This window comes from Colobus angolensis, unplaced genomic scaffold, assembly GCF_000951035.1.
Source record: "Colobus angolensis palliatus isolate OR3802 unplaced genomic scaffold, Cang.pa_1.0 Scaffold313, whole genome shotgun sequence".
Classification (NCBI taxonomy): domain Eukaryota; kingdom Metazoa; phylum Chordata; class Mammalia; order Primates; family Cercopithecidae; genus Colobus; species Colobus angolensis.
In genome coordinates, this window is record NW_012116411.1 from 3,210,129 (window position 1) to 3,222,963 (window position 12,835).

The 12,835-nt window shown below is 40.1% G+C and overlaps 1 protein-coding gene across 1 annotated transcript in view; it reads right to left on the bottom strand.

The window, feature by feature from the left end:
* Positions 1-12,835, bottom strand: part of LOC105518160 (lipid phosphate phosphatase-related protein type 1) — a 317,174-nt gene that overhangs the window by 1,446 nt on the left and 302,893 nt on the right. Inside the window, exons 6-7 of the mRNA XM_011951029.1 lie at positions 9,472-9,648; positions 4,917-5,048 (exon numbers count right to left, since the gene is read on the bottom strand). Of these exons, the coding sequence (XP_011806419.1) occupies positions 4,917-5,048; positions 9,472-9,648 (309 nt within the window). The remainder of the gene's footprint in view (positions 1-4,916; positions 5,049-9,471; positions 9,649-12,835) is intronic.

Below are 12,835 nucleotides of genomic sequence, written 5' to 3' on the forward strand. Positions count from 1 at the left end.
ATAAAATATATATTAAATATGTATAAATATCTTTTAACTATATATGTATACATATATAAGTATATATACATACATAGATGAAGAAAGTAAGGCACCAGGTTTAACTAATATGCCCAAAGTCACCAGTCAAAATTAAATGATACGTATGTATATATACATACATACTTACATATGTATATAAATTATCTTAGTGTATACATGTATCTATATTTAATATATAGTTTATATATATATATTTTTCCCCATGTGGAAGACATCGGGAGACTCTATACCACATCCAGAGTGAGTTAACACAGTTGCTTCATTTCTAATTTACTTTTTGTTACTAGAAACTGTGTTGACAAGAATGCAACTGAACAGCACTCAGCTGATTGCTCATGTACATTGTGAGCAGGGGGGTGTAGAACACGGATAATTAAGAATTGGTTCCTTTGGGATCCCAACAACTTTATAGAATCATAAAATAATGCTTTGAAAAACTTGACTAGTTTTGAATTGTTTACTTTTTGGTTTCTCTACGGTATTTGGGAAAGATTTTAGGAAATGCACCGTCTCAATCAACTGTACTAAGGGGAATCATGGAAGGCAGATATTCGAATCTGAGGTAATGTTTTAGAGAGGACCAGAGCACTGTGGCTCTGAGGGCTACATGTGGCAAAGGGGAAAGAATGTCTTGGGAGAAAGGGAAACAAGGGTGACTGGTGCCCTCCCCATTCAGTCTTCTCCTTAGGGGATTTTGAATAGTGGGATGGATGTCATGTGTATGAATGTGTGCTCTGAAGAGAGGTTCTAATCTCTGATCTTAAAAGATCCACATGCTGGGAAATTGATTCTGTTCCAAAAATTACAAAGATGCTATTTCTAACAGAAACCATGGCTGTTGGAGTTGCAAGAGAAGTTCTTGCCCACAGGGGATATTAATTTTGGAAAAACTGTAGCTCAGGTTCAATATACCAGCCCCCTGTAGCATGTTTTCATATTCAATGCTGGCAGTTGTGGATTTCAAAAAAAGAATTTTCATTGAATGAAATCTCAGGCTGTGTGGTGTAGGAGAACTAGCACGGCCTTTAGAATTGGATGGGTCTTAGTTTAATTTTGACTGGGTGACCTTGGGAGTATTACTTAAACCTAGTGCCTTAGTTTCATCTGTAAAATAGGATATAATAAAACCAATGCAGTATCATGAATATTAAATGAGATGACTCTCAATAAATGCTAGTTCTCTTTTCTTGACCAACAAATAAAGGGTATATCTTTCTAACTATCCATGTGGAAACATTTAATACTAAAAGCAGATGCTTGGTGATTTGAATTTTTCACAATTGGTATGGATAGCATAATGTGAGAGGCAATGCTTCTCTTTAGCTTTCTGTGGCTTCACTCTGGCTAGCCTGCAGAAGTCCTTCTCATCGTTTCTCATGAATCTCTACTTTCCGTGGATGTTCAAATAGTGATTATGGTCAAATTTGAGGGTCTTGGTTTTGGCTAAAGTGTCTAGTTTAGGTTTTGGGACAAGTTTGTATTCATTCATCAACATTTATTTCACACCTAGTGGATGCCAGGATATACGGTGAATAAGACATGGTTTATAGGGTCCCGATCTTCAAAGAGTCCCAAGTCTTTGGAGGAAGCCGACGTGAAGGAACACTTGGCTTTAATTATGAGTGACAGTCACATGAGAGAGGCCTGGAGGGTCCTTTGGCCCAAGTCTGGTATTCAGGCAAGGCCTCAAATTGTATCCATATGAAGTGACATCCGTAATCACAAAGATCTATTGACAGGTTTGAGAGAAGTTCAACTACCACCTGTAAACAATGAATTCATATCTATTTTGAGAATCTTTTATCTATCTTGTGAATAGCATTTTTTGAAAACCCATTTAGCACTTCATTTTTCAATTTAAGTAGAATCCTCCTTTCAATTTAAGTAGAATCCTCCTCTCAATTTAAGTAGAATCCTCCTTTCAATTTAAGTAATCCTCTTTCAATTTAAGTAGAATCCTCCTTTCAATTTAAATAGAATCCTCCAAAATAGAGTCTAGACATCTCTAGACCTGATCAACCATCAGTGGCCCTGAAAATTAAGAGAGAAAGAAGGCTGGGGAAGGCATTGTGGCCCTGAAAATTAAGAGAGAAAGAAGGCTGGGGAAGGCATTAGACAGAGGTCATGCTTGAGCAGTGCTGGGCGGAAGGATGAGGTGTGCAAAAGGGGTGTTCTTATATCAGGGTATTTGGGGGATAGCATTTACAAAGACACAAAGACTGGTATGTCTATGGAACTCAGCAAATATTTTCTGTTTCTTTTTAAAATTCACTTGTTTTCATTTTACCCCCCAAAATAGAGACCCTCTCTGACTTCACTAAACACAGGATTGTAATTAGGGAAGAAAAATTAGAGGGATTCTATTTCACTATTTTGTTACAAGGTGTAGCTATTTAGCTAATTTGGTATTTAACCTATAGCAACAGGCTGTTTATAAACCCGAAATATTTTTGTTAACATTTTATTTCTAGACCAAGTTAAAATGTTAGCCTTAATACAAATTAAGGGAAAACAAACAAAACAGCAATACTTGGTACTGTATTAATGGAGAACCTTAAATATTTTTCCCGAAATGGAGATACGGAGGTAGCTTTCTTGTTCCAACTCCCCCCGCCCAACCTCATTAATTAGTAATATTAGATTTAATTAAAGGTAAAAAGGCATAGGGTATTGAGACTAGCCTGGCCAACATGGCGAAAAACTGTCTCTACTAAAAATACAAAAAATTAGCTGGGCGTGGTGGCACATGCCTGTAGTCCCAGCTACTTGGGAGGCTGAGGCGAGAGAATCGCTTGAACCCCTGAGGCAGAGGCTGCAGTGAGCCGAGATCATGCCACTGCACTCCAGCCTGGGTGACAGAGTGAGACTCCGTCCCCGGGGGAGTGGAAAAAGAGCATAGGGTAGTTTGTCTTAGAGAGATGTGATAGTTGCTGGGCGCGGTGGCTCACGCCTGTAATCCCAGCACTTTGGGAGGCTGAGGCGGGCGGATCACAAGGTCAGGAGATCGAGACCACGGTGAAACCCCGTCTCTACTAAAAATACAAAAAAAGCCGGGCGCCATGGTGGGCGCCTGTAGTCCCAGCTACTCGGGAGGCTGAGGCAGGAGAATGGGGGGAACCCGGGAGGCGGAGCTTGCAGTGAGCTGAGATCCGGCCACTGCACTCCAGCCTGGTGGACAGAGCGAGACTCTGTCTCAAAAAAAATAAAAAATAAAAAAAATAAAAATAATGAAAGAGAGATGTGATAGTTAATAATCTTTAAATAGTGAAAATATTATTTTATATTGCACTGATATGAAGTACATAATAATTCCAAAGGGAACAAAAGGGAAGTGATTTGCTTTTCTCTTACATCTTCTATAAAAATGCCTGAGTAGGAAAATGCCAAATACAAACAAGATTTCAAAACAGACTATTACAAAAAATGAACACTTTAGCTGGGCTCAGCTACCTGAAAAAGATGACATGCTAATGAAAACCACATTATTAGTTGTCCCCTATCTGCTTAAAGAACTCCTACTCATTCAGCTTTCTCACTTGCTACCTATACGGCCTTGGGCAAGTATCTAATATCACTGTCTTCAGTGTTTTTTTTCTTTTTTTTTTTTTTGAGACATGGTCTCACTCTGTCACCCAGGCTACAGTGCAGTGGCACGATCACAGCACGCTGTAGTCTTAATCTCCCAGGCTCAAACACTCCTCCCACCTCAGCCTCTGGAGTAGCTGGGACTACAGGCATGCGCTACCATGTCAGGCTAATTTTTGTATTTTTTTAGTAGAGATGGAGTTTCGCCATGTTGCCCAGTCTGGTCTCAAACTCCTGGGCTCGAGCAATCCACCTGCCTTGACCTCGCAGTGTGCTGGGATTACAGGCATGAGCCACCACACTCAGCCTGTCTTCCTGATTCTTATCTTTACCTGTGAAATAGGAATTATAGTATCTATTCAATAGGGTGGTTGTTCAAGTCATAATATATTTGTAAAGCACCTAGCAATTGTGCCGGCAAAGTTAAGTGCTTCATATCATCTGTCCAGGCTCCTTTCAGTTGGCAAGTCCTGGCCTTCCCTGTCTTCTCAGACAGTAGATTTTTTCCCCTTCATTTGTAGTCATAGAGTACTTTGTGCACCTCTGATTCAGCATGTCGTATTATGACTACCTATTTAGAGTCACCTTTCCTGATCATCTGTGATTTATTTATTCATTTATTTATTTAGTAGGTATAGGGATCGTTACATTGACCAGGTTGGTCTCCACCTCTTGGCTTCAAGCAATCCTCCCGCCTTGGCATCTAAAAGTGCTGGGATTATAGGTGTAAGCCACCATGGCTGCCCCTCATTTGTGAGTTATTTGAGGGCAAGGACTGTATTCAATTATTTTTTTTGTATCCCTGGCATGATGCAAGGTTCTGTTGTAGAGTAACAGATCAGGAGGTGCTGTTGCATTGAATTTTTGTCACAAAAACAGGTCCAAAGGGACATTTAGTAGCCTTCTAAAATGTGCCTCCAGCTTACATCACTCTCTGTACAGAACCTTTTTCTTTCCAAATATTGTCCTAGTTATTAAGTCAAATTGGTTTTTCCATATTAGTCCAAATTTCATAAATGTGATATTATGTTGTCAAAGTATCCTGAAACAGCTAAGGTTTAAGTTAGACGTTACTAAGAGCTCTCTGAGGATTCATGATTACCAACCCCCAGAATAAATATAGGAATAACTGAGGGGAAAAAGTGAAGACTGCCTTTTGTGAGCGCCTTTACAATAAATGAATCAGATTCTCATTGATGCTGGGTAAATTAGTGGTATTCATGGATTGATACTGACCTCCCAAAGTGTTCAGCCTGTGGGTTTGGTTTGCTAAAACTGCTTTACCATACCTGTGCACTTAAGGTTTCCAGAGGGCTTTCTATCCTTGGGAAAGCCATTAGGGGTACTCCACGGGGATCCTCAGGCTTGGGTTTGGAAGGAGATCCTTGCGTTCCTTTAAAGTTATGAACCACACACATTCCCTGCAGGATGAGGGGGAAAAAAGAATGGGGTCAGACTGCAGCCATCAATGCCTGGCATCCATGAGGGTGGCAGGCCTTTCCCCTTGAGCATCATCACCAGAGTGACCTTTTTCCTTTGAGAGAGGGGAAAGGGACTATGGGAAGTACTGTGGAAGCATCTGTTTAATCACCAGATGACCAGTAACAATCGCTCCCCACCCCTTTGGACCTGTTTTCTCACCTGCAAAATAAGAATAGTAATACCCGCTTCACAGATTTGTAATGATTAAAGACACAGTGAATGCAAATCACCTCATAATAACAGCTAAAATTTATTGAGGGCCACTATGCGTCTGGCACGATGCTCAGGAATTTATCTAATTTCACTTAACCCACCCAACAATTTCATAAGGGAGATACTATTATCTCCAGTCTAGATAGGGGGACACAGGGAAGTTAGATAACTTGCCCAAGATCACACAGAGATTGAAACTCCAGAGCCCCTAAATCATACCCTTATACTATTTTGCCCCTTAAAAAGTGCCAAACGCATAGCAAGTATTCAGTCCATGTTAGCTGGTCTTTAACTCTTACCTTAGATCGTCATCCTCAAATTATGACTATTTGCTTGAGATTAGATAACTCCTGAGTTTTCTTTCATTGCTTCCATTTAAAAACTTTCCCTGTAAGTCACTGCCCACTTTTCTATTTCCTGCTGAGGTCTTTTCATAACTGACTGTTTCTACCATCTTCCCTGCTTTTTTTTTTTTGCCCCCGCCCCCCCAAAAACCCTCCTTTTCCCTGCCTCTTTCCATACTTGCTTTGCTTCTTCATCCAGCATCTTCGAATCTTTCCTACTACTCTTCAAACCCCGTAGCACATTGGCATGCAACCTCTCTACCTGGCTCATCTCCATCTCACGCTTACACTCGGCTTTTTTTCTTTTTCCTTTTTTCTTTTTTGAGATGGCATCTCGCTCTGTCGCCCAGGCTGGAGTGCAGTGGTGCGATCTCGGCTCACTGCAAGCTGCGCCTCCAGGGTTCACACCGTTCTCCTGCCTCAGCCTCCCGAGTTGCTGGGACTACAGGTGCCCGCCACCATGCATGGCTAACTTTTTGTATTTTTAGTAGAAACAGGGTTTCACCGCGTTAGCCAGGATGGTCTCAATCTCCTGACCTCGTGATCCACCCACCTTGGCCTCCCAAAGTGCTGGGATTACAGGCGTGAGCCACGGCGCTGGCCTCTGCACTGTGTTTTAACTCAGCTCATCAGAAAATGGGAGGAGGGGAATGTATAGAAACTTTGGGGTGGGGGCACCCAGGTCCCTCTGCTGGTTATTGGTTGGGTGGCTATTGGGCAAGTTACTTATCTTTGAGCCTCATTTTCCTCATCTATAAAATGAGGATAGGAATATTGTTAGAGTTTCCCTGGGGGCACTTGATTAGATGTCTATAAAGCAGACAGCATGTAGTACTTGTTCAGCTACTAACTTCCTTTCCCTTCCTCCCACATTCCACCTCATGGGAAACACAAACATAAAGCACTATTGGACATTTACAGTAGATATCCTGCCATTCTCAGTGTTTGCTCTTCTCTCTTTTTCTGTCTCCTCTCCAAGTCTTTGCTTTGGAATGCCTCCAGGCTCCTCCAGGACATCCTTCCCCTCCCATTTCCCAGCTTTGTGTATGTCCGTGAGGTGTGTTCACATGCATGTGCCAACAGGGTGGTCTCCCTCATGCCAGAGCAATTCAACCACAGATCTGGGTCTTACATAAAGGCCATTTGTGGGAAAACAAATTTTGACATCAATTGGGAAGTCCTTTGAAAGCACTAGCAGACCAAGTAGTTACTGAGTGATGAGAAACAGGGCTACATGTTATGGAGAGAAAACAAGTTTAATGTTGAAGCAGAATTTGTGTATGGGGCTTCAGAAAACCTCAATATCATCCCACAAAGACCCTACAAATTGTTTGGGACAGTCAGAATGGCTCCTCTTCTCTGACTGGGGATGGCTGGCTTCAGAACTGGTGGACAGCAACATTGATTGTCTTGTCTTGAGCCAAAGTCTTTATTTATACACCATTGATCTCCCTTTGAAACCCTTCTCTTCCCTTCAAGTCATCTGTTTTCTTTCCATCTGAAAAAAAAATTCCTCAGGAACGGTAGTAGGGGGTAGGGGGAAGAGGAGTTGGTTAATCAGTACAAAAATACAGTCAGATGGAAAAAATGAGATCTGCTCACTGTAACAGCAGAGTGACAATAATTAACAATAACTTACTGTATATTTCAAAATAAATGGAAGAATAGATTTGGAATGTTCCTAACACAAAGTAACAGTATTTGAGGTGATGGATATCCCAGTTACCCAGATTTGATCATTATACATTGTATGCTTATATCAAAATATCACACATACCCCCGAAAAGTGTATAACTTCTACGTATCCATAAAATATTGTTTTTAAAAGACATTCCTCAGGAAAGTTCCTAATGAGATATCAACATTTCATGATTACTTCAGCACTACTTTTCCTGCAACTTCATCCAGAGTATTTACGTTTTAGTTTTTCATCTTTCACTATAGAAAGAATGCCTGGATCCATTCAAAATACTGGCACATTCTTGTTTTATTTCACCTCACCTTATTGCATGTTGCAGATATTGTTTTTTAAAAATTGAAGCTTTTTGACAACACTGTGTCCAGCAAGTCTATTGGCACCAGTTTTTCAACAGCATGTGCTCACTTTGTGTCTGGGTCAACACTTTTTTAAAGATATAAAGTGTTTTTAAGTTAGGGTAAATACGCTTTTTTTTTTTTTTTAAGACATCGTGCTATTGCACACCTAATAGACTACAGAAAAATGTAAACATTTTATATGCACTGGAAAATCAAAAAATTTTGTGCCTAGCTTTATTGTGATATTCATTGTTGCAGTGGTCTGGAACCAAACCCACAATATCTCCGAGATATGCCTGTCATTTTGGATTAGAAAGAAGCTTCCCAATCAGTGTTCTGAATATGAGCATTGTCTGTATTTTAGCAGATTTTTTACAAGTCGGAAAGAGCAGCTGGGAGAGGCATGTGTGTATTTTGCATATTGGGGAGGTAAGGAAGAGGGGCTAGGAAAAGGAATGTTAAGTCATATGACTGAAGTTGATCTATGTGTGATGCTAATCCTAATGGATCTTGGACTAGAGAGGGCAGAATAGGAGGAGGGAGATCCTTCAAGACTGTGATGGCTTCTTTCTCCTTGGGGAGACTTCCTGAACATTGTTAGAGAATTCATTTCACGCACATTATGGGAGTCTCCAGGTCTGATGATTCATCGTAAATTTTTTCTGGGCCTGTTTTAAGTCCTTGAAGATAATAAAAATCTGCATCTCTGAGGTGTGACCATGCTGGGAATACTACACAGCAATATAAAGGAATTATTGACCCATTCTACAACATAGATGAATCTCAAAATAATTTGCTAGGTGAAAGATACCAGAAAAAATACATTATGATTCAATTAATATGAAATTGTACAAAAGGAAAACTAATACAGAATGACAGAAGATCACCAGTTGCCTGGGAATAAGGGAAAAGGAAGGGTGGGAGAGAAAGTTTTATGCCAAAATTGATCAAACTGTACATTTGATGTGTCATTTATTGTATACCTATTATACTTCAATAAAACTGTGAAAATGAAGACAAAAAGAATACAAATTTTAACCTCTTTTTATCAAATCCAACTCAATTTAAGGGATTTCCTAGGTGAGCAGGTGGCCAGACCTCCATCTCTTTGGGGAACCAAAACATCAGAAATACAAGAAAACTGTATTAACCAAAATTCTTCTCCAGGAAGATAGGTGGTTGAGAAGGAAATAAGATTCCCAAGAGGCACGTTCCAATAGTAACAGAGTCCCACTAAAAAGGGTGGGTGTGATAATCTGAGGGGATTTTAAAATTTCTGAGTAGGAGATGAAACTTTGGAGCTAGAGCTGAATTTCTTGGGATGCTGGAGAAGAGGCTGCTTGTTTCTACCAGTGCTCTTCATTCTCTATTCTTCCCTCAAGCAACACTTAGCTTTTGCCCCCAATATGCTGAGAACAAATTCTTAAAGAAGATTGGTTTGAAGGTTTGCCAATTTATCATTAGTCTGCTTGGCCCCAGTCCCAAGCCCAGTGTTGAAAGAGGTAGAGCCAGCTGTCCTTCTAGGGGCGATTCTCTCCCTACCACCTCCCTACCACCCAGAAGGAATATGGCCAGTCCTGTTTCTGAAAGAAAAGGGTGTTTTGAAATCATTTTTGTAGCAAAAGCATGCATAATACTTGGAGAATAATTGTAATTCACAAGGTTGGGACAAAAGGAACACAGATGGTGAAGTCTGGGAAACCTGACTCACAGTTTTTCAGAGAGCAGAAGAGGAGGGGAAAAGGTAAAAAGAGGGAAGTCAACCTACCAGAAACAGGGCCACTGCAGTGCCCAGGATGAAACCAGCAATCACGTCTGAGCAGTGGTTCCGATACTCAGAGACTCGGTTGAGGCCTGTCAGGAAAGCTGTGCAGAGAGTTCCGAGGCACAGCACTGGCTTGGCCAGTCGACTGCTCTTCGTCTTGATTGTGCTTGTAATATACATCTGGAATAGGACAGAGGCCAGAGAGTGACCAAGCAGCCTCCTTGTACTGTGTGTACATGTGCAAGCAAGCAGGTACATACACCAGCACACACAAGCAGGGGCTCGTGTCAAAGCAACCACGCTAACTAGTATTCCTTGAACAACTCCACTAAGCTATTTAGTAAAATATTTAGGTAGGAAATCAGTGCAGCAAGAACAATGAACAGATGTATATTAATCAGTCTTTTGTAACCTAGTGGACATGTAAACAGAAGTTATTAGTGGCACAAAGAATGCACTAATGATTAGATTCAGAACATGCAGATTTTATGTGACAAATTTAAATATCATTTGGGGTATAAGAAATCCATATGAGAGTCTGAGATACCAAATAAACCTTCTATGGGAATGAAGCTTTTGGTGGAGAAGACTGGGTAGGTGAGTGACTGTAAGTGACGGTACATTTTATTTTTTGTGTCCCCAAAAGTTCCTAGTTGCTTTGTCATACCTTCAGGCAATTAATACCAAAGTGTTGACTGATGAGTTAGTTGATAGGCTGAATTAGAACCTCCCAACAACTGCATCACATAAATAGATTTCAGCTGTGCTAGTAAATTGACTCCTACATTCCTTAGGACAGCTGTGATCAGCTTTATTCATTTATTCCAGTTTCTTAAAATATTACACTTTTCTGTGTGTCCCACAAGATTCAAGTCGAGAAGACCTGAACTGAGTAAAGACATAGGCAGCTGTTACTAGTTTGTTGTGAGGAGCTGGGTAAGACCCTGACGTTTTATAGACTCAGGTAGCAAATGTGTCCCTGGTGGTCTAGAGTTAGGAAGCCTTTTTCAAGTAAGTCAACACTTTTTTAGCTAACCTTTGGTAGTGGTTACAAAACACCACTAGAGGGCACCATTGGTCTATCATTTCTTAACAAACGTGTTATGTGAGCTTAGCAATTCTAAAAAATAAGGTGCTGATACTTAGAGTCTATATAGTATGTTTATATGGCCAGAGCACATATAAGTTAAAATAGATGCATTTTACAGTATTACAATAGAAATCCTTAATATCCTAGAATCATGCCTCAACACTGGTGAGAATACCAGAAGATAGGAATCTCTTCTATGTAACATTCACTATAAAACTGTGGTTACATCAAAGTTACATAAATTACAGCCTATTATTATACTATTTTCAGACTCTGTGGTAAATGTTACTTAAAATCTATACTGTATATATTTAGTTGTTTATGCTATTATGTTTTCCAATTATACCTGTCATAAATCTTTCCTATAAGATTACAAACTATTAAAAGCAGGAGTCTATGGTTAGTTGATGTTCTTCATGGTATTAACTAGTACTTAGGAGATCCTTGTTGAGTAATTTCTGAAAGCACTTGTCATGTAATAGAGGCTCAGAAGATTTATGCAACTGGAATCCCATATCAGGGTTTATCTGACTATAGCCTGTGAGGCATTATTTGAATTGGATAACATCTGAATCCTTGAGAACATGCTATAGCAGCATTTATTCTGTGTGAGCTGATGATATTTACTTCTTTCATGCCCAAAGAACTTCATGTCTCATTTATTGAGACTGTAGTTTATTGTAGGTAACAGAATAATTTATAATGGCACTATAAAAATTAATTTCACACAGCAATGACTTGAGCCTAATAAAAAATACAGGAAAAGGCACAAGAATACATTGTTTAGGTTCTAGATAATTAGGACAAATCAACCTTCTGAAAATTAGAAAATACGTTGAATACCTCAGAGGGCTTTGTTTAAACAAAATACCTGCATTGAGGTTTTTAGGCTTTGTTTTGTTTTTGGTAAAGCAAAGACATTTAACCAAGCTATAATCTGTTTTGTAAATTGAGGCTTCTGTGTTATTTGCATCTATGTTTCTTTAATATGGGGACAGCTGAGGTCATTTTTGTCACATATTCATTAAAGAGTAGAGCCAAAAAAAATAACTAGAAAGACTTATATTTGGTAGTTGGTGGTTGACAAAATAACCCTATCGATGTGATCCCGTAAATGGGACACAAAGGTACTATCTGCTCCTGGTTGTTTTAAATAAATAGACCAGACCCGTAGTCACAAAGAATGACTGTGTATTAATGATGAGATTCAGAACATGCAGTTTTTATGTGACAAATTAAAGAATCATTTGGGGTATAAGAAACCCATATGAGTTTTTGCCTTTTCTCCACCCTAGGGGTGATGGCACAGACCTGTTCGCTTCCCCCAGAGGCAGAACATGCCTTCTGCAATTACACTCTGTGACAAGGGAGGGTAGCATCTCCCTGGGGGGTGGGTTGAGGGCATACTCAGAAAGTTTGAAAAGAATGGACAGTTTGAAAGGAGTCTTCCCTCTGTCTTTTCCCTTCCCCCACTTTCCATTGAGAATCACCAGACTAGTCATATTCTGAATATAGAATAAGTTGAAGTAAGGAAAGGGGGTGTTTTGGGCCAACAGTTGCTCTGCCACTGGTAAATGCACCTGATGTCCACCAGCAATATCGTATCAGCCTGTGGAGCCTTTGAGCTGATCCTTGCATGTCTATATTCTTGGTCCTAAGAATGCATAAGCCAGACAAGAGTGAAATGAGGTTATTTCCAAAATGAATACAGTTAAAAAGTTAGAAAATAAGAGAGACACCATTGTTCTTTCAGATGTGGGACATACTTTGGTTTTTCTGTTACTAAAACAAAAAGAAAAAAAAGAGAAAGTTATAGCCCAGTGGGGCAGTCAATGGCTGTGCGATCCGGGGGACAACGAGAAACATACTTTGGGGTGTTGAAGTTCTTCTAGGATCATCCCTGTCTCCTAGCAAAGTCATGGAGAAGAGTGTCAGAGCAAAGGAAAGCTGTGTATTTATCCTGGGTCTGTATGTTGCTGGGGCAGCCATTCATATGAGACCCATGCTTGCAAATTTCTAGGCAAGTGTGAGAAGGTGTGCTGTTCCGAAACCAACCAAAACGTTGACAAAGAGTACTGTCGTGGGAGGTAAGAAAATCTCAGACACAGTACCAGGAGTCTGGGTCTCTGCTCTGGTTGTATGATCTTAGCTATACTATGGGCCTCAGCTTTCACATCTGTAAATGGGAGGATGTAATTAGGTGATTATCAAAATATTCCAGAACTAATATCCTCTGGCAGATCAGGAGATTGAAAGTGGGGTAGAAGTGTGTGTGTG